Source organism: Piliocolobus tephrosceles, chromosome 13 (assembly GCF_002776525.5).
Source record: "Piliocolobus tephrosceles isolate RC106 chromosome 13, ASM277652v3, whole genome shotgun sequence".
NCBI classification, from domain to species: Eukaryota; Metazoa; Chordata; class Mammalia; order Primates; family Cercopithecidae; genus Piliocolobus; species Piliocolobus tephrosceles.
The window spans coordinates 64,855,857-64,883,103 of record NC_045446.1 but is presented as its reverse complement, the minus strand read 5'-3'; the positions used below and the strand labels follow the sequence as shown (position 1 = coordinate 64,883,103).

Genomic DNA, 27,247 nt, shown 5'->3' with positions numbered 1-27,247 from the left:
ACTCCCCAGTTTAAAGCTTTTCCATGGCTTTCCTTTGTCTCCTGGGCTCTCGAAGCCCTCCGTAAGCCTCTGCTTCTCTTTCCAGACTGGTCTCTTGCCTCTCACGTCTGCCTTCCCATTCTCTCCTCCAACTTCTGAGCCACTTTCGTCTCTGTATCCCCGCCCAAGGTCTGTGGGCATGAGGCGAGTTGAGGCAGACTGATCTGGCTTGTGAGTGGGGCTAGAAGAATGCAGGAGGCCACCAGAATCAGGGTTGGTGCAGTTGTAAATGAGACCGGGGAGATTTGGCCTTAGTGTGTGCTATGATGTTCGTCCCCTAATAGGTGCCTGGGGATGACCACAGAGAATTCTGGGAGTCAAAGAAACACCGCAGGAAACAAACTATTAAGGGATTAAGGAAGTCTGGGGTCAGTGCCCAGATCTGGTTTTTTTAAACCTATTTAGTTGAGCACATAATATATGTCAGGCACTAGGTGTATTACATGTATTATCTAACTTAATTCTACAGTAATTCTGAGAGATAAGATTGTTACTAGTTCCATTTAATAGATGTGGAAACAGTGGGCCGGAATGGTTAGGTAACTTGTCTAAATTCAGGCTGCAAATAAAAGCCAAATCCAGAATTTGAACCCCAGCCGATCTGACTCCAAAAGGTCCCTGAGAAAAGGCATGCTTGGTCTCTGAGATGGGGAGGGATGCATGGGCACAGGTGGGATGAGACGTGGTGGTGGGGAGGGAGAGGAATCAGGGCAGGTCCAAGGCCAGGGTAGGGGTGGGAATGCCACAGAGGGCCAAAGGAACTGTATGGGAAGGGAGTGAGATGTGAGACAAACTTTACCTCCTTCACACTCAGGTGACACTCCTGTGTCACTCAGGACTGGTCCTACTGTTCCCCTGAACTTCATCCTAACCGACTTTGGAGGTTCTGAGAGCCTAGGATGTATGAGACCATCAACACATCCAAGAATCATAGAATCTTGCAATGATCAAATCTTAGAACCACAACATTGGACAATTCTAGAAGCTTTGTATTCTAAGGAAATATAGGTTCTTAGAAACATGGAATTCTCAAAATCCTGAATCTTAGAATCCTAGAATTTTGGAGTCTTCAAATGTTGAAATCATGGATTCATAAACTATGCAGAAAATCTCTGAAGATCATAGCTTACCCCCTTCTCTTATTTTGCGGATGGGAAACTGAGGCTCAGAGAAAGGAGGATGAGTCTCTGAATGTCACATAGTGAAGCTGTGGCTTAAAGAACTAAAACTGTTTCCACTGGCCATGTTCAAGGGTTGGGGCTAGTGCCAGCACTGCAGAAACTGAGGCGGCCTGTCGCCGCCTGGCAGTTCTTCCTTCTGCTTGGTTTTGGCATGGCCGTGGGCACTCATCTCACTTGAGAGAGCTCCAGGCCATGCCACCCTTCCTTGTGCCTGTCACCTTCTAGGGTATGGTGGGGTGGGGATTGTGGCCACTGGAGGCCTCCTGCCAGGCCCCCCACATTCTCAGCCTCTGCCAGGTCTATTGGTGGGGAGAAGGGGCCTCCTGCCTGGGCATTGGCTGAGACACTCTTTCTGTCTTCATGCTCTGAGCAGGCAGTGAGGTGAAGGGGGTGCCAACTGGCACAGAGGCCTGGGCTCCAGGGCTGCCCCAAGGAAGGTAAGACAGGGTTTCTTCAGCAACAGGCTGAGACCTAAGGTGGTGGCAGTGTTGCAATCGCCCCCTCCCTGGTGGGAGGAGGGGACTGAGGAAGAAAGACATTATTCACTCCTTGGAGAGTTGGGCTGGCTCTGACCAGCACCCCAGCTGGGCCCATGTCCCACCCTCTCTGCCAGTGGAGGCTGAGAGATAAACACAGCTCATTTGATACGGGCCAGCCGGGCCTTGCTGGCTTGCTGGGAATGTGAGCTCCACTTTGGGGAGCTGGGAAGGGAATGGCGAGGGAACTAAGTCATGTGTTCCTGCTCTCAGCGACCCTCAAAGCACAGACTGAAGGCATCGTGACAGCAGTCTCAAATCTTTGTTCTAGGAGGCCCAAGAGGGCAGAGTAGGAGCAATGCGAGGAACCAGAGAGAGGCCACCTCCAGCTCCTTACAAAGAAAACCTTCTAATGGTTAGGAATGGCCCATAAGCTCCTGTTCCCTGAAGGCGTGTGTCAGGCAGGGGCTGCACGCCAGCCCAGCCCCCAGTGCTGAGAGGGAATTCCTGCACTGAATGTGAGCTCTCCGCTCACCCCACCGAGCTCATTACTGCTTTCAATGCTCTGCAATTCTGTTTCAAAGTCTAAGAGAATGTGATTTAGGAAGTGTGAGAACCCATGTTTCCAAGATGCTTAACTCTGGAAAATGAGAAGCAGGAGGCATGAGAGGCAACTTCTCCATTTTAGACCAACAGGGGACTAAAAGAATAAGCTAGGGAGTTGGGGATGGTGGCCGGTGGGGCAGAGAGAGAAGGCAGTTGAGCCTTTAGGCCCTGGAATTGGGTAAAAAGCCATAGGAGATGAGGTGAAGAGAAAGGAGCTCTGCTTTGGAGGCAGGAGTCCTGGGTTGAAATCCTAGCGGAGGACTAGAGGCAAGTAGCATATTCTCTGTGAGCCTTCTCATAATTGTGGTAACAGTCACAAAGCCACTGCAAGATGGATACTGTCATCTATTCCAGAAGATGACAACGTCCATTTTGCAGTGGCTTTGTGACTGTTACCGCAATTATCATAATAATAGCATTCAACTAAGGGTCAGAAACTGGACTGGGTAAGCACTTTACAAGCGTTATCTAATTTAATGGTCAAAACAACAATGTTAATGAGATAACTAACTTCTGTAAGGAGTTCGGCAAAGAGAAGATAGTCAATAAATGTTGGTTCCCTTCTCCATATTTCAATCTCATTTAATTCAACAAACCTTTACTGGCACTTAGCTTGTGCTGGGCCTCCCAGTTCCTCCTGAAAAGAGCTCAGGCAATGGAATGTTTTTCCTTGCTGGCGTGAAGATCACCAGGTACCTGTGTAGAGGAGGGTTGGGGAGAATAGGGCGGGAGGCAGAGGGGCGGGGCACGAGGCTGCAGTGCTGGGCTGGGAGGTGTGACCCAGGGCTGGTGATAAGTGGGTAGGATGTGGGAGCAGGAGTGGATCAATAGGTTACGAGAGGTGAGAGAGGCAGAGGTTTCAGGAATGCAGGATTGTAGGAGAGGTAGCCAACCCATGGAACAAATGACTTTAGTAATTCTTAGAAGCATTCATCCAGATATTGACAACTGATGTACGATTGCAAAAAAGTCCGTTGATGTGCCAATCACAAATCACAGTAGTAGCAACGACCATTTTTAAAGATACTTGAAAGTCAGTTTCCTAACAACCTTTCCATCATGGCTCACCAAAATATAAGGACATAGTAAAGTGTGAAAGCAAGAAAGCTCCCAGCACCATGGCCTTGGGCCCCATCCCTGCCAACCCTCCTCTACACAGGTGCCTGGTGATCTTCACACCAGGAGGGCTTTGTTCAAAAGGTGGGCTACAGGAGCCAGAGAATGTGTATACGTGTGTGTGTGTGTGTGTGTGTGTGTGTACAAGGGAGCAGGATGAGAGAGGAAAGGGGTAGAAAAGGAGGGAAGGGTGTGATGATGTACTAAATAAGCCAAATGGGACAAATAAAAAGGAAACAAGCGTGACTGTGAGGGCAGAGGAACATGGGACTGAGTCAGGAGACTGATGCTGTCATCCCTGCCCGGTGGCTGACTTGCTGTGTGGCCCTCAGGTATAACTTACCCTCTCTGGGCCTCATTCATCTAATCATAATAATTAATGTTACCATGATATAAATCTGTACAGCATTTCACTGCTTGATTCCCTAACTCCCTGTGAGATAAGCATTAAGGTTCAGAGACAGTGGCATGCCCAGTGTCGCACAGTAAGTGTGTGGTCAAGCCGAGATTCAAACTCAGACCTTCTGGCCCCCTGCCTAGGAGAGCATGTCCAGTTGTCCAGCAGATTCTCTTTTGCCTGAGTGGCCCAGATGACATCTCTTCTAGAGCCAGAAAGAAGGAGAAATGAGACAGGGTCTTTGGGCTGGAGCCTCCTGGGACTAACGTGGCACTGGTCGGTTTGCCAGGCCCAGACATGTTCTGCCTTTTCCATGGAAAGAGATACTCCCCCGGCGAGAGCTGGCACCCCTACTTGGAGCCACAAGGCCTGATGTACTGCCTGCGCTGTACCTGCTCGGAGGTAGGTTCCTCTGGTCACCTTGCCACCTGTGTCAGGGATATCTGAGAACCCTCCAGAGAAGTCACCCCGGAGGGAGGACCAGGCCTTCTAGAACTGTGCTGTCAGCAGCAGCTGAGGGACTTGGGAAAAGCCATTTCACTACTGAGTACTCAATATATAGGATTAGATGGCTACTGTGTACCTCCCAAAGATAAGTCACACAAACATTAGTGGCTGGGTTGGGATGAGGACCCTGGTCTCCCGTCTCACATTCCAGCTTTCTTTCCACCTCACAGTGGTGCCAGTCTCCCTGCCTCCCATGCAGCCCAAGACAGAGCCTTTTTGACCTTATCTCCCATTCCCTCCTTTTCATGTACTATTTCCTCCAGCCACTTGGGCCCTGCCTTAGGATGTGTTCCCCCACCTCCACTAGCCCAATTACTTATTCCTCAGGGATTTGCCCAAATGGGAAAATGACCTCCACCTGGAAGAATTTTCTTCTTCTGGGATCCCACGGAAGTTTCTCTGCCCCTTTCTCCTGGTCACTATTGACCAGCAGCATAGTTACTGCCCCTCCTAGACTGAACCTCTGAGACTAGGACTTGCTGGGCCCTCACTCATGCCTGGCATGATTCCCTGCCAAAGGCTGAACCACCTGAGGTAGAGACCATGTCTTTGTTTTCCATCTCCTCCCACCCCACCGTACCCCATAACAATGCAGCACCTCCACAGGGCCTTGTAAAATCAACTGTGTAGAATAAATGAGACCCCCATGTGGTCCAGAATTCACAAGCAAGGTATGAGATTGGAGGGGCAGAAGAGGAGGAAGTGGCTTAGGAGGCTTGAAAAATGCTTGGTTTTAGCTCAGCTGCCTGGAACCCAGTGTGGATGTCCCCAGCTTTCTTTGTCTGGGTGTCGGTGCTTGGAGGGAGGGGTAGCTAGCTCCTAGCCCGAGCCAGCCTCCCAGCCCCTCTCTTTCCCTGCACAGAGCCAAGAGAGGAATGCGGAAGGCCTCTAAGAGTCTCCCTTATTAAAACAGAACCCTCTGGGGTGGGAGCAGAAAGAGCTCTGGAGGCGATCCTGTGGGGTGGCAGAGGGGTGGCTTAGCCCCCTCCTGACTTTGACACTGGGGTCCCACTCCTCCTGGCGTCTTTCCCCCGACTCACCACTGCTTCTACTATGTTGGCCCCAAGTAGAAATGGGGACACAACCCCCATCATGACTGCCTCCCCTCGATTTGCCTTGGCACATCTGAGGCCAATCAGCGTTTTCAAGAAGGACTTTATGAAATATAGCCAGAGAACAGAAAGGAAATCATAACAGAAAATTCCAGACATATCATGTGGTCCAGTTGACAAAGTCCAAGTTTTTTGAGCCATTGGAGTTAATTCATTTCTCCTTTCCCAGAGTTCACATACAGTTTCCTCAGCCCAGAGGACTTGTGCTGTTATCTGCAAAATATACCCTCAGTCCCTCCACTTCTCTCCACCATCACTGCTCCCCGTAATCCAAGCCACCATCATCTGTCATCTCTTTCCTGGGTTGCCACACAAGCCTCCCAACAGGTCTTCCTGTTTCCCCCTCTAAATCCATTCTCCATGTGGCAGGCAGAATGGTCTGTTTTTTTTTTTTTTTTTTTTTTTTTTTTGAGACAGGATCTCACTCTGGTACCCAGGCTGGAGTTCAGTGGTGCAATCTCAGCTCACTGCAGCCTTGACTTCCCAGGCTGAGGCAATCCTCCCACCTCAGCCACCTGAGTAGCTAGGACCACAGATGCATGCCACCATGCCCAGCTAATTTTTGTATTTTTTGTAGAGACAGGATTTCACCAGGTTGCCCAGGCTGGTCTCAAACTCCTCAGCTCAAGAAATCCACCCGCCTCACTCAGCCTCCCAAAGTGCTGGGATTATAGGAGTGAGCTACCGTGCCCTGTGAGAATGGTCTTTTCTCAGCATGAAACTGATCATGTCATTCCGCTCTTAAAACCCTCCAGTAACAGATGATGAACTCATTGACAGGCATGCAGAGACTGTGTGCTGATTGTCATGTTCTGATTTGGGGAAAAAAGGAGAGAAAAGAAAAAAAAAACCTCCAGTAGCTTTTCGTTGGACCTAAAGTAAAATTCAAATTCCCTGCTGAGGGCTCTGCTTCTGTCTTATTCTCCAATTTCTTTTCTTTTCTTTTCTTTTTTTGAGATGGAGTCATGCTCTGTCACCAGGCTACCAGGCTGGAGTGCAGTGGAGCAATCCCGGCTCACTGCAACCTCCGCCTCCCGGGTTCAAGTGATTCTCCTGCCTCAGCCTCCCGAGTAGCTGGGACTACAAGCACCCGCTGCCACGCCCAGCTAATTTTTGTATTTTTAGTACAGACAGAGTTTCACCACCTCGGCCAGGATGATCACCATCTCTTGACCTCATGATCTGCCCGTCTCGGCCTCCCAAAGTGCTGGGATTACAGGCATGAGCCACCGCGCCCGGCCTTATTCTCCAATTTCATTTCATACCTGCTCCCTCTGCTGCAGCCACACTGACCTCTGTCAGTTTTTCCAACACTTGAGCCTCATTCCAACTTGTTTCCTCCACTTGGAATGTTCTTCCCTCAGATCTTCTCACGAACAGTTCCTTCTGATCTCCCAGTTCGTAACACAAATGTTACCTCCTTATAAGGCCTTCCCTGACAGCTGTTTCTAACATAGTCTACCCCTATTAATGAAATAATATTCTTCTATTTATTTATTTATTTATTTATTATGGATTGATTGATTGATTTTGAGACAGAGTCTCACTCTGTCACCCAGGCTAGTGCAGTGGCACGATCTCGGCTCACTACTAACTCTGCCTCCCAAGTTCAAGTGATTCTCATGCCTCAACCTTCTGAGTAGCTGGGATTATAGGCACGCACCACCATGCCAGGCTAATTTTCATATTTTTAGTAGAGACAGGGTTTTACCATGTTGTCCAGGCTGGTCTCAAACACCTGACCTCAAGCCATCTGCCCACCTTGGCATCCCAAAGTGCTGGGATTACAGGTGAGAGCCACCACACCAGGTCCTCTATTTTATTATATATAATAAATTTAACATCTGAAATCTTCTTGTTCCTACTTGTTTACTTTTCCTTTCTTTCTTTTTTTTTTTTTTTTTTTTTTTTTTGAGATGGAGTCTCACTCTGTCGCCCAGGCTGGAGTGCCATGGCATAATCTCAGCTCACTGTAACCTCCACTCCTAGGTTTAAGCAATACTTCTGCCTCAGCCTCCCAAGTAGCTGGGATTACAGGCAGGCTGCTACTGCCTGGCTAATTTTTGTATTTTTAGTAGAGACAGGGTTTTGCCCTGTTGGCCAGGATGGTCTCAAACTCCTGACCTTAAGTGATCCCCCCGCCTCAGCCTCCCAAAGTGCTGGGATTATAGGCGTGAGCCACTGTGCCCGGCCCTTGCTTACTTCTTTAATAGTCTATCTTTCACTGCTAGAATGTGAGCTCCGGGAGGGCAGAAACGTTGTTTGCCCCACTCACTGCTACATCCCTAGTGCTCAGGAGAGGGCCTGGCACCCAGTAGACCTGCAGCAAATATTGAGCATGAATGAGTCCACACCTACTACCCACCAGAGGCAGCTCAGCATCGTGGAAAGTGCACGGGCCCTGGTGACAGTTTTTACCTGCTGTGTGATCTTAGGCAACTTAACCTTTCACGGCTCTTTTCTCATTTAAAAAGTATGACTAATAGTATGGTACCTTCCTCTAGGGGTGTTGAGAATATAAAGTGGGATGATTTTTATATAACGTAAAGGCCCTACCTCAGTAGCCACTCAATAAATGGAGGCTATGACTTCCTGAGAGGTTCCCTGTGACTGCAAAGGGCTTTTCGACGTGCCTTACCTGCCCTTTCACCACTAACCTGTCTCCATCCTATTTCCTGCTTTGTGGTGCTAATAATCATCGCCATCCTTGGCTCCTCCAAGGCCAGAATCAAGAGACCGATTCTAACTCTTCAGGCCACACAGTCCCTTGCACTCCATCCTAGTTTCTCATCTGGGAGCCTCAGATGTCTAGCGTGTAGTTTATCCTCTAGACATTTGTTAATCCCCCATGTGTGTTGGGACTCTAGAAGGCCCCTATTAGAGCTTAGCCCAATTCTGTGGACTCTGGGATGCCCCTTAGCACTGACTAGTCCTTGCAATTACCTCTGGCCATCTTGGGAAGCAGTGACCCGAGAAGGCATAGGGCCATTCAAGGGCCTTCCATGGGGCAAGAGGCTGCCTCTGAAGTGCTATCAGGGAACTCAGGTCCAGGGAGAGGGCAGGGGGAAGGAACCAGGGGGAGAAGCAGGGATAGAAACAAACTTTGCCAACCTCAGAATCGTGAACAAAGCAGGCTCCATTCATCTAGGAGAGGACCATCGACCCCTCCTTTCCTTACTCTCATTTATTCACTCACTCATGTATTCATTCAGACTCCAGCAGCCACTAACTTGGAGCAAGGCCCTATGCCTACTATTCTTTGGAATTCGTGGTTGAATTGGTAACACAGGTGTAAATGGTTCATCACAATACAGCAGAGTGACCTTTGTAACAGAGTGAAGAACAAGGTGCGGGAAGGCTGAGGGGCCAAAGAAAAACTGCCTGGAGAGCTGGGAAGACCCCCATGAGGGGTGGTGGCCACTGTCCGTTGGTTTCTGCTTGTCTCTCTCTGCATACATTCCCCTGCCCAGTTCTTTCACTTGCTATACTTGAAAAAGAGAAGGAACTTCAGGCCTCTCCTTCGGTGGTGCCAACTCCAAAGGCTTTGTGCAGGATTACCCAAACCCCCCAGAGATTTAGGGGCTGGATCATAAAGCCATCCATCTTCTCTACATTAGGTTTTTCGTCTCACACCCCCTCCCGGTCACGTGTCCTCATGTTTCATTCCTTTCTTGACCACAAGGCTCAGGCCCAGAGTTAAAAGGACCAAGCCCCAGAGTTAAAATAGCGCAGTCAAAGCATTAAGATCAATGTCAAACAACTCTAGGCTTTTCCTTGTCTTTCTCTGTGAAGGGGACACAGTGTTTAAGCAAGTCCATGGACAGATCTGACCTCCTCCAGGGTAGGGGAGGCACGTGGATGTGTGGGCCAAGTGAGATCCCCTTGGTGGGCAGGAACGGGGAGGGACTGGGCGCACTTGAGTTCATTGTTTTCAGTCCAATCACAGGCTTACTACAAGTACAGACTTCTGCCGTTGGGGTGGGAGTTTTGGGAAAGGACAGGTACAGGTGGAAGATGATGGTTCTTTGAACCAGGGCTGACCCTTGTGTCCCCTTCAGAGCGCCCATGTGAGTTGTTACCGCCTCCACTGTCCGCCTGTCCACTGCCCCCAGCCTGTGACAGAGCCACAGCAGTGCTGTCCCAGGTGTGTGGGTAAGTAGCCATGCTCCTCCCCATCATCCACTGACCTTTCTCCTACTCCCGGTGTAGCCCTCTAGCTGAGGGAGAACTCTGCAAGGAGAGGGGCAGTCTCTCCCCATCAGAGGTGTAAACACACAAAGGTACTCAAGGGAGGAAATATCCCAGACCCGCAGGCAGTGCTGGGGTAGCAGAGACTTCGTGTCCTTAAGTAGGTGTGCATGGCAGGGGAGGGAGGACATGCAGAAAGTAGCTGCAGGAAACAGGGCCTTGCTTGGCCTGCTGACTGGCACACTTGGGCTCTTGTCTCTCTCGGGCCTGCCAGGGCTGGAGGGTGTGGGCACAGTCTGGGAAGTGAAGGTGAGTGATCTTGGGCTTGAAGGTCCTATGGGGAGACCCTAGAATTACCACTGGGGGGCTGAGAAGGACTAAAGGAGTCAGGCCCTGTTCTCTGAGATTCCTCGCACTGCTGAAATTCAGGGACTCTATGTGTCCTGATGCTCAATGTCTATGATTCCATGATTTTAAGATTCTAAGCCTCTGAGAATGAGATTCCAGGAAGAAGAGGTCAGAGAAAGGAGAGGTGGTCTGGGAAGAAACTGGCAAAAGCAAGTGTCCAGTGAGGGGCAGTCAGAGGGGAGGCCAACTCGGAGGTGGGAGGGGAGGTTGAGAAGAAAATTGATGTTTAGAAGCATCAAGAAAGTGGTGAAGAAGAAGCTTTAGATTCTGGTCTCGGGTCCAGGCTCTGGAATCAGGGCTTTCCTGGTGAGCTGGTATGGAGAGGGGCTCATTTTCCAGCGGGGAGCCCAGTAGGGATCTGACTCGTGGCCCTGATATGGGTCATAGAGATTTCTGGCTGCGGGTCCCCGAGGGGAACAGTGGCTCTCAGCTTCATCCTGCACAGTGAAGGAGTGTCCTCGTGTCTGATGCTGACTCCAGGGGCCTCAGCTCTCCTTGCTGACTTTGGGTTTCCCCCTGTGCTTGGCCCAGGCCTCTTGTTGCTAAAATGCTCTTCACTCCCTCTCTCTTTCCATCCCCTGCTCCTCTGCCTTCTTGGCTCTACAGTTCAAGACTCTGCTTGCCATTGGCCCTTCAGGAAGTCTTCCCTGGCCACTCCTTCCCGGCTGAGTTAGAGGCTCCTCTTCTCTGCTGTCACAACTTCTGTGCTTCTATCCTTACCTGCTACAGCATCATTGCTTGTGGCTTGTCTTTCTGCCTAATTAGATTTCAAACTTCTTTTTTTTAAATTAAAAAAATTTTTTGGCTGGGCGCGATGGCTCGCGCCTGTAATCCCAGCACTTTGGGAGACTGAGGTGGGTAGATCACAAGGTCAAGAGATTGAGACCATCCTGGCCAACATGGTGAAACCCCATCTCTACTAAAAATACAAAAAAATTAGCTGGGTGTGGTGGCGGGCGACTGTAGTCCCAGCTACTTGGGAGGCTGAGACAGGAGAATCGCTTGAACCTGGGAGGCAGAGATTACAGTGAGCCAAGATCATGCCACTGCACTCCAGCCTGGTGACAGAGAGAGACCCTGTCTCAAAGAAAGAAAGAAAAAAAGAAAAAAGAATTAAAAATCATGTTTTTTTTTTTTGTAGAGATAGAGTCTCACCATGTTGCCCAGGCCAGTCTCGAACTCCTAGAGTCAAGTGATCCTCTCACCTCGGCCTCCCAAAGTGCTAGGATTACAGGTGTGAGCCACCATACCCCTAATTTTTGAGTTTCACTTTCTTGACGGCAAGGGCCGAATCTTACTCATTGCTCCATTCCCAATGCCTAGCATGGTGCCTGGAACAGAGGAGGGCTTAGTAAAGGAGTCTTGAATGAATGAGTGGGTTCTCTCGGGACCAGAGGCTTACCCCTCCACCTGGCAGGATAAGGATGGACCGATGGGCAGGTGATGGGGAGGGGGACTCTGGGGGCCAGTGAATGACAGGAATTTACACAAGCACAGGGACAATCATCCCAGCTGGCGCCACTAGAATGTAACCCTGTGAGGGCAGGGACTCTTTTGCTCACTGCTGTATCCCCAGCACCTAGAACAGTGCCTGGCACTGAGAAGTGCCCCATGAGCCCTCATGGAGCTTGTGGAGCCCCACTAACTTGGCACCACTGAGCGGAAAATGAGGCTGCTGGCTTTACCTTCTTGCTCTCACTGGGGCTGGCTCAGACACTGAGGGGGCTAGAGGGCCGTGGTAGGGGTCATGGGAGGGAGGGACACAGTCAGATGTAGGTATCAGAGGGACCTCTTAGCTGATATGGGGAATGGCTGGCAAGGCCCAGGCCAGAGCTTGGTTTAAATTTCAAAGTTGGGGTCAAATGCAAAGTCTTCAGAAAAGTGGCCTCGTTAATTTCAGCAACGGTTTTTAGATTCACATGAAACCTCATTTTAATCTTCCTCCTGCCCCTCCCCAACTGCAGAACCTCACACTCCTTCTGGGCTCCGGGCCCCACCAAAGTCCTGCCAGCACAATGGGACCATGTACCAGCACGGAGAGATCTTCAGTGCCCATGAGCTGTTCCCCTCCCGCCTGCCCAACCAGTGTGTGCTCTGCAGCTGCACCGTAAGAACTCCTGCCTTCCCTTCAGCACAGGCCAGCGCTCTGGGCCTGCAAAGAACACAGTAGCCTGGACTGCGGACTGGGGGATTGTCCCTCCTGGCCAAAGCAAAATGAATGGGCTCAGGGGAAAGGGAACATCTGGGGTTTGGAATGTCCTGTCCCTAGCTGGGTCAGGTGACCATTCTGTGAGCTTCCATACCTTCCTGAGCCTTCTGTTTCCCCCAGTAGATGCTGCATTCCTTGAGGGGAGGAAACATATGTGTTTCATTTCTTTATCCTCTGCTGTCAGTCCAGGGCCTAAAGCACAGAAGACATCTGTAATGATTGTTGAATGAAAGAATGAATATGCAAATGATCAGTTATCAGTCCTGGGGGACAGAGACAGGGCCAGATTATCTGTAGTAAATGGAAATTAATATGAAGCTACTTAGACTCCTCCTGCCTATTGTTAGAGCTGGACCTCGGGGCAGGCAGGGCTGACTCCCAGTGTTATCATGGGACAGAGACTGAAGCTACCCAGGGCCGCCTCTAGAAAGTCTTCAGCCTCCTCCTTGTAAGGGAACTGTGGTCTAGGCATGGCCTTCCTATTCAGCATGTCATTTTTAACCCTTGGCTTGGCAACTCATCCATGAATTGGCAGGAGAAGCCCCTGTCCTCCCGATTTCCTTCCTACCTGAATACCACACTCAGGCCTCTGAGTGCGTAAGGGAGTCTGACCAAATGATCATTAATGTTCTCTCCAGACGAGGTATCAGAAACCTGTGTTTGAGCTCCAGCACTGTCCCAGTTCCCTGTGTGACCTCGAACAAGTCACTTCTTTTGGGCCTGCCTCCCCATCTTTTCAGTGACAGGGTCCCATCAGTCTGAGTCTCTGAATCTTCAAGTTTCTGTGCTGCAGAGCAAACAGCCTGCAAATAACGAGGAGTGATTACTTATAAATCAACCTAGTAAGCGATTACCTTTGGCAGGGTGTGAGCCTTTTGCAGTAGTCTATTGTGTCACCAGGTTCATAGAAATGCCTGGTTTATAGACAGTATCCGAATGACCCTAGGGGAAGGATATCACTATTTCTGTTTTTCAGATGAGGAAACTGGGGTTCAGAACAGTTAAGTGACTTGCCTGAGATCACACAGCTAGTAAGTGATAGAACCAGAATTCAGACCCAAGGCCACCTGGCTCCAAAGCCAATGTTCCTTTCCCTGTGCCTCCCCTGAAAGGATGAGGCCTGGATGAGGAGGGGCTGTGGCAGGAGACAGAAATGCTGGGTGGTGGGTGGTGGGTGGTGACAGCATTCCCAGGATTCCTCTGTTCATTCTCCCTGGGTACTTGGGCCTTCCCTTCTTTCTTCTCATCCCTGATTATATGAGACTGGCGTGACTTCTGGCCTCACCCGAGGGACCAGAACACTCACTCCTCAGACCCTCTGGAAAGGGAACAGGGAAAGGTCTCAAGGCAACAGCACTTCCCCCCAGGCACGTTGTGCCTTGTGCTTTTCACAACCATTCCCTCGCTGGATCTTCACACCCCAGATGGGTGTGACCCCACTTGACAGAGGAGGGATCTCAGGCCTGGAGGAAAGAGGTGACCACCAAAGGGCGACTGGCCCCAGACCCCCAGAAGGCCCCTTCCCCTGCGGTCTTGCCTTTCAAGGCTGGATCCCAAAGCTGGAGACCAAGGGCTTTCAGTAAAGAGCAAGATGAGCCCAGGTATCACCTACCCGTCCCCCTCCCATGACGTTGATTTCAGTGGGAAAAGCTTGAGGACTGGGCCCCAACTGTCCTTCTAACTTGAGATGGCTCAGGCCCCGCTCCAGCTCCTCATCTGTAGGATAGGGAGATTCCCGCCTCACCAGGTGGCACCTAGGGACAAACTGGCTGTGAGTGAGTCGGAAGCTGAAGGCTGGATGTTACCTGCAGGGCCTGGAAGTGGGGCTGGGAGGGCATGGGGGACCCCTCCTCTGAGCTGGCTGGGCCTTGCCCAGGAGATGCTGCTGCTTCCCCTCCCCACCATAGGAGAGACCTCAAGACCATTCACTCCGAGGGAAGCGGGTGTCTCTAGTCCCCAAGGCTAACCCTCGTCAGAGCTCATTTCCCAGCTGGTTTGCTCTATCTGTCAGGAGGGCCAGATCTACTGCGGCCTCACGACCTGCCCCGAACCAGGCTGCCCCGCACCCCTCCCACTGCCAGACTCCTGCTGCCAAGCCTGCAAAGGTGAGTCTGTCCCTCCATCTGGCAGCGCTCACCCACCCCTCCACTCCATGGGCCTAGCCATAGACTGTTAGAGCCATGAGGAACTGCAGGGGACACCCAGCATGTAGCAGATGGCTCTTTCCTCCAGGGTGGTAGCTTAGTCTGCACCCCCCAGAAAGCAGAGCCTGGCAGAAGCTGATGTGCTACTTATTTTTATTGCAGTCCTTGGGGGAGGAAAGAGGGAAAGGTGGAGTGAAGCAGGTAAGGAGAGAGAAGCAATACAGGAATATGTCCAGGGGCTGGCCTTTGCTTGCTAACCAAACAAAAGTGACCTATTGCTCTAAGTAGTCCCTGCTTCTCAGAAAAGTCTGGGGTGGTAGAGGAAGCAGTAAGAATATGTCCACCAGCCACCAACTCTCTCTCCACTGAGCCCAAAGACTCATCCATGCGTGGGACTTCCTTGCGGTGCATGCATGGGTGGGTGCTAAGTAGCCCTGGGAGCAGAGGCAGGAGTGGGCTGGGGTAAGGAGTGGGGGCAGGGGATGTGGACCGGAGCTGCGGACTTGAGGGAGGGACACTGTGGGGCTGAGCCTGAGGGAAGTGTTGGGGAGCCTGTGCAGGGGGGCTGCTGCTGCGGTGCCTGCCATGGGGGCACAAAGCCCCTGCAATCAGATGAGCTGAGAGGACCATACGTGGCATGTGAGAGGGGTCTAGTACAGGTGAGGACTACGTCTCATCCTGCCTTCCTCACGGCAGAGCTGGTCACGGTATTGGGCTCGCCAGGGATCAGAACATGTCTTCCATACAGAACCCAGGTAGAACCTCATAAAACAGGGAGGCAACACATCAGCTAGTGAAGGGCAGGCTAGGCTTGAGCAGAATGAAGTGGTTGGACTGTTCCCTGCACGCTGGGGTGGTCAAGGAAAGCCTCCTGGAGGAGGTGGCACTCAGGTAGGGGAGTGCTCCACAGTGGATGCGTCCCCAGATGTTGGCGTTTTGGAAGGAGCACTGGACTAGGGATCAGGTGACTCCAGTTTAGTCCTGGTTCTTCCAACTAACTCCACAAATTGCTTCCCTTCTCTGGGCCTCAGTTGTGCCCTGTGATTTCTAACACAGTCTAATTCTAATGTTCTGGGTCTTTGAAGCGAGAACGACTGGTGGGAACCAGACTGTGGAGTGAGGCAAGGGCTAAGGAGAGAGAGGTCCACTCGGGTTTAGGAAGCTGCAGGGCTCCAAACGGCTTTATGTGCTGGTTTCCCAGGGGAATAGGGACTGGCAGCATCCTCAGGCTGGAGGGACCAAGGGGCTGGAGTGTGGGGTCCTGGGAGTGTAAACCAAGGCCTGGTGACTTCAAGTGTGGCTGTCCAGGAAACTGCATCTATGCAGGCTGCAGGGATGGGACTCTGGGCCTTCGGGCCATCCATGGTAAATACTGAAGGGTATGGCCCAGTGTCCCAGAGAGGTGAGTTTCAGTAAGGACCAAACAAGATGCTCTGTTTCAAGGAGTTCGGTCCTAATGGTGACCAGGAGGTCAGTACAGGGAAACTGAGGCAGCAACCCAGTTGTAGGGGGCTTCATCATCCCAACCAGGATGAAGAGAGGCTGTAATGGGAAGTGGAAGAAGCCCCCACTGGGGCAAAGGAGCCGGCTAGTGGGCTGGGGCTGCAGGTGTGACAACAGGCCTTGGGAATGGGCGGAGCCTATAGGCGGAGGCCTCAGGGCTCTATCTAGCCAGCAAAGCTGGGAAGCCTGAGGCTGACCCAGCTTCCCTTTGAGTTTTCAGATGAGGCAAGTGAGCAATCGGCTGAAGAGGACAGTGTGCAGTCGCTCCGCGGGGTGGTGAGTGCACAGCCTTACTGATGGGGTGCGGGGCAGGGGGCGGGGATCCAGGGCCTAAATCTCATGACTCTGGGGCAGGCAATACCAGTTATTGTCTTCATTTCTTGTTTGTCCCCTGGGTCAGCTACGTGAACCTCCACTATGTTCTAGCCCCTCTCTTTAGCCTCACATCGTGGGGTCCCATCATGGTTGATAGGCAAGGAGTGCCCTGAGGGAACAGGTCACCACGCAGGGCAGCAGCAGGCCCCAAACTTCCTCATTTTCCTCTAGAGAAACACCTTGGCACTGTTCCATTTACAGCCTGTGTCTCCCCTTAGTTCAGGCACCTTCCTCCCAGGGAATGGCCTCTAACTTGGGCCAGCCTTCCCCACCCAGTTCCTGAGGTACTGGTTCTTTAGAGCCTGCCTGTCTGTACCCACCTATATCTTGGCCCCTCTGAAGCTTGGTCTAGGTTAAGATGGGCTTAGCTGGCCAGTTGTCTCTGGTCTGAGAGGAAGGAGATAGAGAATGGGCTCACACACTGATTCAAGTCCCTGACGGGTCCTCTCTGCTATGTCTGCCACATGAACAACTCCACCTGCTCTTTCAGCCTGGGTCTCCTGGTCTTTGGGAGACTAGAGGCTGCCTCCCCTTCCCAGAGATTCCCCAGGAGCCTGAGCTCATAACCGCACCCTTCTCCTCTGCCAGCTCATCCTGCTGCCCTCCCCACCTAGGCTAGGCCTTCTCAGGTAGGGACCTGAGACCTGAGAACTGGGGGTACTACAGGACCTGAGCCACCATTCCCTCCACTTTCCTTCCTGTCCTCTTCCTAGGAGGCAGTGCGTAAGTGAAACCCACCCAGGTTGAGTTCCAGGCTCTGATCAGCTATTTACTGATGGGTTGGGTGACTGGAGCAAGCATTAGGAGACTGAGCTGTTTGATTCCTTCTTGCCTTTATTCCACTCAACACACATCTCCCGGGAGTATCCTATGTGCCTGAGCCCGTGCTGGGGCCTGGGACAGTTTCTACTCTGGGAGCTCTTGCGAGTTCAGGCTCTGGGCCATCAGAGAACTGATGCAGGGACTGTACCAGGCAGGAATGGGCTCTAGAAGGAATGTGTGTGGCTCCAGGTCAGCTAGGGAGATAATAGGCTCTGGTCCCTGTCCCAAGCCCACTTGCTCCTCTCCTGTGGCCGGGAGCTGCCCACTCCCTAAACTGAGCTGTCCTCATCACACCCCTGTTGCTGTCACTGACAGCCCTCTCAAGACCTGGTCTGGAGGGACAGGGTCTGGGGGTTTTGGATCCCAGGGGTTCAGGAAAGGGGTCCTAAGCTTCAGAGACCCTTTGTCTGGGTCTGGATGGGGCCTGCTCTTGGTCTTCACACCCCATGGGATTCTGGGGCCTGATGCAGTCTTCAGAGGGCCATCCTCTTGTCCAGCCACCAACTAAATCTCTGCAAAGGAGAACTGCCTGCCGTGCATCCTCACTGCATGCTCACCTTCTGTTTCTCAAATCAAGGCCCAAGAAAGGCTTCGTGGAGGCCAGATTTCCAAATCACTATCCTCTGAGAGCTTTCAAAGATCGAACTGTCTGAAGACATCTTAGACCTCATCCAGATCTTTCTGTCTCTGGCCTCTGCCCTCTCTTCTCTGGGAAGTCATGCTGGGGTCTCCCCGCAGCCTCTTGCTGCAGCCTATCTTGCTGTTCCCGCCCCAGATGGGGCCTGCTATGCTCAGTCAGTGACCTTCATCCTTCCTGCTATTTGCAGAGACATCCTCAGGATCCGTGTTCCAGTGATGCTGGGAGAAAGAGAGGCCCGGGCACCCCAGCCCCCACTGGCCTCAGTGCCCCTCTGAGCTTCATCCCTCGCCACTTCCGACCCAAGGGGGCAGGCAGCACGACCGTCAAGATTGTCCTGAAGGAGAAACATAAGAAAGGTGGGGACTGGACCCTCCTCCAGTCTGTGAGGCAGGGAAGGAGGGCCCTGACTGCTCCCACCTCCCACCCCCAACCCCCTGTACTCCCCACTCAGCAGTTCCCCAATTCCAACTTGGCCATGAGCTTGTAGACTCGGAGAATGCCAAAACTGAATGAAGGTGCTCTTAAAGATCATCAGGTTGAAGCCCCCATTTGACAGATGACACTGAGGTTCAGAGTACTGAGTTAGAGACAACTAGTCCTGGAACAGTACAAGATTTTTTTTTTTTTTTAGCATCTACCGCATCTTTGCTGGGAAGAGGGGCAGACAGAACAGATAGATGGGAAATGGAAAATGGTCTCTGCCCTTGAGGGGCTCATAGACTAGTTGGGGAGGCAGACAAGTAAATAAATGACTTTAACGGCCGGGCGCGGTGGCTCAAGCCTGTAATCCCAGCACTTTGGGAGGCCGAGACGGGCGGATCATGAGGTCAGGAGATCGAGACCATCCTGGCTAACAAGGTGAAACCCCGTCTCTACTAAAAAATACAAAAAACTAGCCGGGCGAGGTGGCGGGCGCCTGTAGTCCCAGCGACTCCGGAGGCTGAGGCAGGAGAATGGCGTAAAACCCGGGAGGCGGAGCTTGCAGTGAGCTGAGATCTGGCCACTGCACTCCAGCCCAGGAGACACAGCAAGACTCCGTCTCAAAAAAAATAAAATAAAATAAATAAATGACTTTAATATAAGGAAGTGTGCTGAGGGACAGTTTTTGACAAAGGAAGGAGGGAGCAGAGTGAGGTTGCAGGAGGACAGTGGGGATGAAGTAAAGAAGGTGGCCAAATGGGCAGCCATGGCCACAGAAGGGGAGAAGAGTCCTCCCTGCAGAGTGCCCCGATTGCTGGAGAAGGAAGAGCTGTGGCGCTACTGAGTCCTGGCCCTGCCTCGTTCAGATGGGACACTGAGGCAGAGGGGGGAAGGGACCTGCCAGAGCTCACATGACCAGGTGGTGACAAAAGTTGATCTCAGTTCTACCACAAGATCAGCACTCTCCTTGCTCCCGCAGAAGTGCCCTGAAGGGCGAGGGAGGACTCTCCATCTTCAGCAAGTTCCTTCTGGGCCCATCTCAGCTCTGAGTGCTACAGTGGGCAGTGTCAGGGAGAGGGGACAGGTTTTATACCCTGGCCTATGCTTTGCAGGCAGTGTGGCTAGGCTGGACTGGTAAAGTGAGGACTCCCCAAGGGCCTACCCCACCTGCTGCTGGACCAGAGGCCCTGGCCAGGTCTGTGGTCCTGATCCTCCTCCTTTCTCACCCTCATTCAGCCTGCGTGCATGGCGGGAAGACGTACTCCCACGGGGAGGTGTGGCACCCGGCCTTTCGTGCTTTCGGCCCCCTGCCCTGCATCCTATGCACCTGTGAGGATGGCCGCCAGGACTGCCAGCGTGTGACCTGTCCCACCGAGTACCCCTGTCGTCACCCCGAGAAAGTGGCTGGGAAATGCTGCAAGATTTGCCCAGGTACACAGGCGAGAGTGAACCCTGGCCGGAGTGAACCCTGGGTGCCGGCCAGAGTGAACCCTGGGCCTCTCTCCCCAAGGCCACAGACACTTGGAACATCTCAGACATGGAAGGGCATGCAACAGTGCCACAGGATGCAGGACATGTCAGACACACAGAAGTGGAGAATGTCAGATGAAAATATCAAATGGATAGAACCATGTGGTGTCAGGATAATAGATTCAGAGGTTGTTAACACAGAATCAAATAATGTTCCAGATTCCATGAAGTCACAACATTTTAGAAGGTTAGAGCTTTGAAGAGGTACAGCCACTGTTTATTGAACAACTTCATGAGCTTCTTGTCTCTCCAGAGGACAAGGCGGACCCTGGCCACAGTGAGATCAGTTCTACCAGGTGTCCCAAGGCACCAGGCCGGGTTCTCGTTCACACGTCGGTATCCCCAAGCCCAGACAACCTGCGTCGCTTTGCCCTGGAACACGAGGCCTCAGACCTGGTGGAGATCTACCTCTGGAAGCTGGTAAAAGGTGAGTGTTTGCCCACTCCCAGTAGTGTGTACCTCTGGCCAGTCCCCCTTCCCGTGCCCCAGACCCCACAGGGGACTTAGGGACATTTTGCTGATCAGGTGCCTCTGGCTGCCCCACCAGGTTTAAGAGCCCCTGATTCCAAGATGCAGGGAGATAGTGAGCCTGACTGATTCTCTACAGTTCTGATAAGCTCCTCCTGCTGATGCCAAGGCTCGATAGTGCTCCCTCTCCTGGGAGGAAGGCGCTGTTGCACCTTGTGAGGAGCCAGGCAGGGTGATGCCTGCCCGGGAGAAATAGATAGATGTCTAATGGCAGGATTTTAGCACTGGGGGTGGGGGAGTGGGGACGGTCTTCTCAGGCAGAAGGGCCCTCACAGCATCCTCAAAGTAGGAGGGCCTGGAGGCTGGCTGTGTTCAGTCTTTTTAAAGTGGTGGATCTTATCACTCCCAGGTAAGTGGACATCAGAACCATAGTTCTCATTCGGTGAGAAACCCACCCTCTTCAACAGTCTGTTGCTATCGCCAACTTAAGGTCAAGAGGAGTTTTCTCTACTTTTTTTTTTTTTTTTTTTTTTTTTTTGAGACAGGGTCTCAGTCACCCAGGCTGGAATGCAGTGGCATGATCTTAGCTTACTGTAACCTCATCCTCCTGGGCTCAAGCGCTCCTCCCATCTCAGCCTCCTGAGTAGCTGCGGTCACCACGCCCAGCTAATTTTTGTATTTTTTTTTTTTTTTTTTTTTTGTAGAGATGGGGTTTTGCCATGTTGCCCAGGCTAGTCTCGAACTCCTGGACTCAAGTGATCCTCCAGCATCAGCCTCCCAAAGTGCTGGGATTACAGGCATGAGCCACCACACCCAGCGGGTTTTCATTGATGAAGAAATTGTTGAAAGTTCAGTCTTGTGGCCTTTCTTGTAAAACATAAGTCCTCTGGGTAGAGTGAACTGTTAAGCCATGATCCAAACTAAACTCTTTTAAGTGTGAATTATCTCTAAAGTTCCTTTCCTCTACTGATGGTTTTGGCTGGCGGGGTGGGGGTGGAAGAGGGAATGATAAGAAAAATGACAATGATAATAATAACCAATGTGTGTAGCACTTTGGAGTTTACAAAGTGCTTTCACATTCACTATCTCATTTGATCCTCAACGATCCTGAGAGTTAGGTATTATTATCCCCATTTTACAGATGAGGAAACTGAGGCTCAGAGAGGTGAAGTACCTGGCCCAAGGCCACACAGCCAGTAAGTGGAGGACGGGAGCTAGAGCCCATGTCTTGTGGCGTCAGATGCGGCTCTTTCCCTGCTCTACTCTGCCCCCTGTCGTAGGAGGAATGGACGAAGAAAGTGGAGCTGTTCAGCCTGGAGAAGAGAAGACTCAGGGGGACAGGACTGCTGGCTTCGTGGCTCTGAAGGGCTGTCCCAGGCAGAGGGAGCAGCCGTGTTCTGAGTGACCACAAGGGTCAAACAACAAGCAGGGGCTTTGGGTTCGAATCCCAGCTCTGCCAGTTTGAATCCAGACTGTGCTATACCTTAGCTGTGTGGCCTTGGGCAGTCACGTGATCTCTCTGGGCCTCAGGTTTCTCTTCTGTAAAGTAGGGAAGAGGGTTTTTGGAGGATTAAATGACATGACATCAGTGCAGCCCCTGACATACAGCAGGCACTAGAAATGTTAGTCTTCTCATGCCACCACATTGGGTTGGTGAGAAATGCAGAGAGGCAGCTTTCAGCTCCAAGACAGGAAGAACTTCCTCATGCTTAGAGGCTTCTGCCAGTGGAAGGGAGGGAGCAAGCTCCACTTACGAGAAGCGTGCAAGCAGGGGCTGGTGGGGATTCTGTCTGCAGCTGGGGAGTTAGATTCAGTAACCCTTAAAATTTTTTGAGCCTTAAGATTCCATCAGTCCCGGCTGGGCCCGGTGGCTCACACCTGTAATCTCAGCACTTTGGGAGGCCAAGATGGGTGGATCACTTGAGCCCAGGAGTTTGGCCAACATGGTGAAACCCCATCTCTACTAAAAATACAAAAATTAGCCGGGTGTGGTGGGCGCCTGTAATCCCAGCTACTTGGGAGGCTGAGGCAGGAGAATCACTTGAGCCCAGGAGGAGGTTGCAGTGAACTAAGATCATGCCACCGCACTCCAGCCTGGGTGACAGAGTGAGACTCCATCTCAAAAAATATATATAATAAAAAGATTCCATCAGTCCCTGGGCAGGTTTTGGCCACATATTTACTCTGGGCCTCTCTCCCTCTGCTGCCCGCAACTAAGTGCCGCGACATGGAGCATAATAGGCCCCAGCCTCTGTCTTTAGGAGGTCATGGCTTAGTGACCCGGGTGCAGCGGAGCTTACTGGGAGCTGAGCTGGTCACGGAAGGCTTCGTGGAGAATGGGCCTCAGTGATGTAAAGAGCCAATGAACAGATAGTGTACCTAAAAATTAAAATAAATAAGTAAATAAAGAGGCAAGAAGGGTACACTGCATCCAGGATGACAGCGAAAGCCTCAAACACTGGTTCCGGAGCTCATGCCCATATGCCCTGTGCTCTGTGACTGGTGTGTAGCAGGCACTATATATAATGTATCTCATTTAATCCTCTTAAGAAACCTAAGGGACATGTATTCATGCCCCCATTTTGCAGGTAAGAAAACTGAGTCTGAGAGGTCAAATGACTTACACAAAGTCACGCAGTTTAAGCAGTAAAGCAAAGATTCAAATCCAGATCTGACTGTCCCCGGTGCCACCTCCATAGAAGTGACTTTGTGCTTTTAGGGAGGATGGCCAAGGTGTGCCAGGATGGCACAGTGGGGACATAGCTCATAGCCAATCTCATTGCCACTGGCCCAGCAGAAAAGGAAAAACAACTTCACAATGCCAGGCCCTGCCATCCTGTCACTAGCAAACCGCACCCCATCTCCTCACCCTGTGGGTTGCCTAAATGCCCCATCAGCCTCCCTGTTCCCTCCCTGTCCCAGACCGTGGGAGTTAAAACAAACACTCCCCAGGGCTGATTGTCAGTGGGAACCACTCACTGTTTCCCCAATCCAAGGAACAGAAACAAAGTGAGCAGGCAGATGCTAGGTGAGGCCACACCACGAGGGGCCAGCCCCAGAATCTAACCAGATAGTTGGCTTAGGGTTAAGGGCCTTTTAGATTTTAAAGTTTCACAGTAGAAAGGATGTCAAGGGTCTCAATTCCAAGCCCTGCCTAGGAAGGAAGCCCCCCTGCAGCCTCCTGATGGCCTGATGATGTCTGGTGCCTGACTGTGCATACCCCCACTCCCACACCAGATATGTGACTCACTTCCAACACTGTGAATTGCTCAGCCCAAAGGGCATCTGACTTCACACTGAGCTGAGCCTATCCTGTGTCCCTGGACTCACCCATTGGTCCCTGCTCTGCATTGAGGATCCACAAAGCCCACCTGCCCTCAGACCTGCCACAGCCCTTCAAAGGGCAAGAGGCACAACCATGACCCTCAGGCTAGCTCTTGATTCCAGGCCAGAGACCCAGTCCTTTCAATTATGTTTTACAGACCACAGTGTGGGAACCCGCCCTCATCCCTGCCACCTTCTCTCCAATTTTTCTGTAACTTGGGAGCATGCAGTGGCAGGCCTGTGCCACAGGACCCAGCCGCATCTCATCTCTCCCCATCTCATCTCATGCTTGTTGCCTGCCGCTATGATATAGTCCCTGGGCCTTTGGAGTTTCTTCCATATCCTGGTCCTTGGCATCTGGGCTGGGTGGTCCATGGACAGTGCTGGACATTTCCTGATTCCTGGAACTCAGTCCCAGGATCAGGGTTTTCTGTTCCCCTTGGCAGGAATCCCATGCTGATTCCCATAAAGCAAGGCCAGTTCTTGGTCTTCTTAAAGGCGATGTTGGCCTAGCAGAGGCCTTGCTGGTTGCATCTGTTCTTTCTGGCCAGAGACCTTGGTGGGTAACAGCTGGTACAGCCTCACAGCCCATGTGCTCAGGGCCTCAGAGCCATGTGTGGTGCCAGTGGCCAGCTCCCCATGAGATGCAAACATCAGGGGATCCAGCTAATACCTCATTCCCCCTTGAGGCCTGGCCTAGACTGGGTGTGTGGTGTGTGTGTGTGTACTTGTTCATCTGCCCAACCATCCATCCATCCATCCATCCATCCATCCATCCATCCATCCAGGGATTCATTCATTCTACATGCCTAATGTGGGCCAGGCTCAAGAGACCCAGAGAGGAGAGCCCTCTGGGAGTCCCCAGTCTGGTAGAGGGAGCAGGAGTAGACACAGTGAGAGCACATTAGAAACAGGCACAATCACAGATGGAAGCCAGGTGCTGTGGGTGCCCCAAGGAGGAATTGCCTTGGGTGGATTAGGGAAGACTTCCCAGGTAAGGCTTGTAGCATAGGTAGGAGTTCATTTGGTGCCAATAGTAGAAGTAGTGACCAGGTGCAGTGGCTCACGCCTGTAATCCCAGCTTGTGCTTTGGGAGGCCAAGGCAGGTGGATCATTTGAGGTCAGAGTTCGAGACCAGCCTGGCTAACATGTGAAAACCCAGTCTCTACTAAAAATACAGACACACACACACACACACACACACACAGTTAGCCAGGCGTGGTGGCGGGCACCTGTAATCCAAGCTACTCAGGAGGCTGAGGCAGGAGGATTGCTTGAACCCAGGAGGCAGAGGTTGCAGTGAGCCGAGATCACGCCATTGTACTCTAGCCTGGGCAACAAGAGCAAAAACTCTGTCTAAAAAAAAAAAAAGAAGTAGAAATAGAAGGCAATAGTAGAAGGTATTCCAGGAGAGGGAATGGCATTTGAAAAGGCCTGCCTCCTCAGGGGACATCAAGTATTTGGTTAGGGCTAGGGCACAGGCAAGCCACTATTACTCTGCCACTTGCTCGTTCTTTGGTATCTGAATAAGCATGCCTATTGATGTTTATCATATGTTCTATGCCCTGAGAAAAGTGTGACCAGTCCACATGAGCCAGCCAACCTTCCTTCCTCCCTTCCTGCCCTCCTTTCCTTTTTCCTTCCTTCTCTTTCCTTTCTTCCTTCTCTCCTTCCTGCCTTCCGCCTCCTTCCCTCCCTGCACTGGGGATAGGTGGGTGTTGTGAGAGCAGGATGGTGCAGGTGACAGGAGCAGGGTCGACAGAGAGAACAGATGGAAGAACACAGGCTTCACCGTGGAGGTGACAGGACGTCAGGGAATGGGAATGACAGGGTGATGTATACATGTTCTAATGACCACAGCTAGGACTGCAGATTAGAGGGGGAGTGAAAGGGGTTAGGACTCTAGTGTAGTGACCCAGACAAGACAACAGGGGCCTGAGTGAGGCTAGTGGCAGCGAGGTAGGAGAATGGATTCAAAATATTGAGGAAATGTCATCAGCAGGATTTTGTGTCTGATCAGAATAGGGGTGGGGGAGGGAGTGACTGGGTCCATTCTGTGCTAAGTCACCCTGTTTCACTTTTCACTGACTAAGTTTTTGCCTTTCCTGCTCATGTCCTTGTCTCTGCCCTCAGGGATCTTCCGCTTGACTCAGATCAAGAAAGTCAGGAAGCAAGACTTCCAGAAAGAGGCACAGCACTTCCGGCTGCTCGCTGGCCCCCACGAAGGTAGGAGCTTGCTGAGGAATGGGGCCTGGGGAAGAAGGCAAGGACACAGGCCAGAGCCTCTCGGGGAGTTCCCAGGCTGCTGGTGCTGGGAGGAGGGGCTGTCAGCCACAGACGTCAGTTCCCAGCACAGGAATCCAGTGGGTGTCTGCGCCAGAGATTTCCCAACTCCAGAGCGGGAAGGTGAAGCAGAGCTGGCTGGATTTGGTCTTGGGGGTGGAGAGAGACAGGGCTGTGGAGTGGGGAGGTCTGAGCCCCCAAACCTGTGTGCTGCCCACTCCCTCTCTACTGGAACATTTCCCACTTTCCTTCTATACTTTACTCTTAGGAAGATGGACCCAGGTGGGGCTTCGGGTCGGGTCGGGGAGGTCACAGAAGGGAGTATTACCAACAGGTGTCAGGAAACCAGCTCTGTCCCCCAAGATTGTTTGAAAGCTGAGTCATGTGCCCCAGCCGTGTGATGGGACACTCACCTCCAGGCTCCCTGTGGGCTCCAAACCCTGGCCCTTGCACTTCCTCCTGGCCCAAGGCTTTTCCAACCCCCAGCCCCTGCCTCTGTTGTGCACGTGCAGACATAGGCACCCTTCTCTTTTCTGCCCTCCTCCAATGCAGGCCACTGGAACGTCTTCCTAGCCCAGACCCCGGAGCTGAAGGTCACGGCCAGTCCAGACAAAGTGACCAAGACATTATAACAAAGACCTAAACAGTTGCAGATATGAGTTTTATAATTGTTGCTATTATATATTAATAAATAAGAAGTTGCATTACCCTCAACCCTGCCTTCTGGGTTCATATCCAGTCTCCTGCATGCTCTCCCAGCAACTCCACAAGTCAGGCCTGGTTATCCCCATTTTACAGGGATGGAAACCAAGATCCAGAAGGGACAGAGAATGGTCCCGGTCCTCACAGTGAGTTGTCACCGGAGCCAGGGCTAGCTTCCCAGCCTCCTCACCCAGGTCCCCCAGCTGCAGCGCCTCCTGCTTTTCTGGGCAGCCCCCCTCCCACAGCTCTTTGACACTGAGCCTCAGAAAGAGGAATGATTCTAATTAGCCAGGGGAGGGCGCTAATTGAGCCTTAAAGCACTTTCCCAGCAAATATTCCTGGGATCCTCACTACTCTCTTCACACCCTACAACAAGGAAACCCAGTTAGGGAGGAGCAGCGGGCAGTCATTTGCCCGAAGCTGCAGAGCTGCTTATTAGCAGATCTGGAGTTGGAAGCCAGATCTCTCGCTCCAGGCTAGCACTCCTTCCCCAGTTCCACAGTGTGGCCAGTGTCACAAGCCCAGATAGCCTCACCTCAGAGGATTTCCAAGACTGGGAGGTCAGATTGCCAAGTGGCACCATGCTCTGAGAAGGCCCAACAGTTACTATTAAAGATACCATCAGGGCCAGGCGTGGTGGTGGCTCATGCCTACAATCCCAGCACTTTGGGAGGCCGAGGGTGGGTGGATCATCTGAGGCCAGGAGTTCGAGAACAGCCTAGCCAACATGGTGAAACCCCATTTCTACTAAAAATACAAAAATTAGCCAGGCGTGGTGGTGCACGCCTGTAATCCCA

At 51.9% G+C, this 27,247-nt stretch overlaps 1 protein-coding gene, 1 non-coding gene and 1 pseudogene across 8 annotated transcripts in view; all 3 read left to right on the top strand.

Annotated features, from left to right (window-relative positions):
* The window catches only part of CHRDL2 (chordin like 2), a 35,228-nt gene extending 8,766 nt beyond the window's left edge, over positions 1-26,462 (top strand). The window contains exons 2-12 of one of the 6 annotated variants that reach the window (XM_023209395.2): positions 4,105-4,217; positions 9,493-9,586; positions 11,995-12,137; positions 14,251-14,344; positions 16,107-16,162; positions 17,911-18,079; positions 19,380-19,574; positions 19,927-20,100; positions 21,283-21,337; positions 25,599-25,691; positions 26,301-26,462. In XM_023209395.2, coding sequence (XP_023065163.1) covers positions 4,105-4,217; positions 9,493-9,586; positions 11,995-12,137; positions 14,251-14,344; positions 16,107-16,162; positions 17,911-18,079; positions 19,380-19,574; positions 19,927-20,100; positions 21,283-21,337; positions 25,599-25,691; positions 26,301-26,391 — 1,277 coding nt within the window. In that variant the 3' untranslated portion in view covers positions 26,392-26,462. Of the gene's footprint in view, positions 1-3,637; positions 4,218-9,492; positions 9,587-11,994; positions 12,138-14,250; positions 14,345-16,106; positions 16,163-17,910; positions 18,080-19,379; positions 19,575-19,926; positions 20,101-21,282; positions 21,338-21,421; positions 22,007-25,598; positions 25,692-26,300 lie in introns of those variants that run through there. The other 5 variants (XM_023209396.2, XM_026447486.2, XM_023209397.2 and 2 more) reach the window with 5 other exon arrangements.
* On the top strand, positions 6,191-6,253 carry LOC111541003. Its single transcript, XR_002731136.1, has one exon. It is a non-coding gene; the product is annotated as a small nucleolar RNA SNORD43 (small nucleolar RNA).
* On the top strand, positions 23,037-24,540 carry LOC111540841 (annotated as a pseudogene). The gene has a single exon (XR_002731101.3). The product of XR_002731101.3 is annotated as an uncharacterized LOC111540841 (transcript).
* Positions 26,463-27,247: the final 785 nt, after the last annotated feature.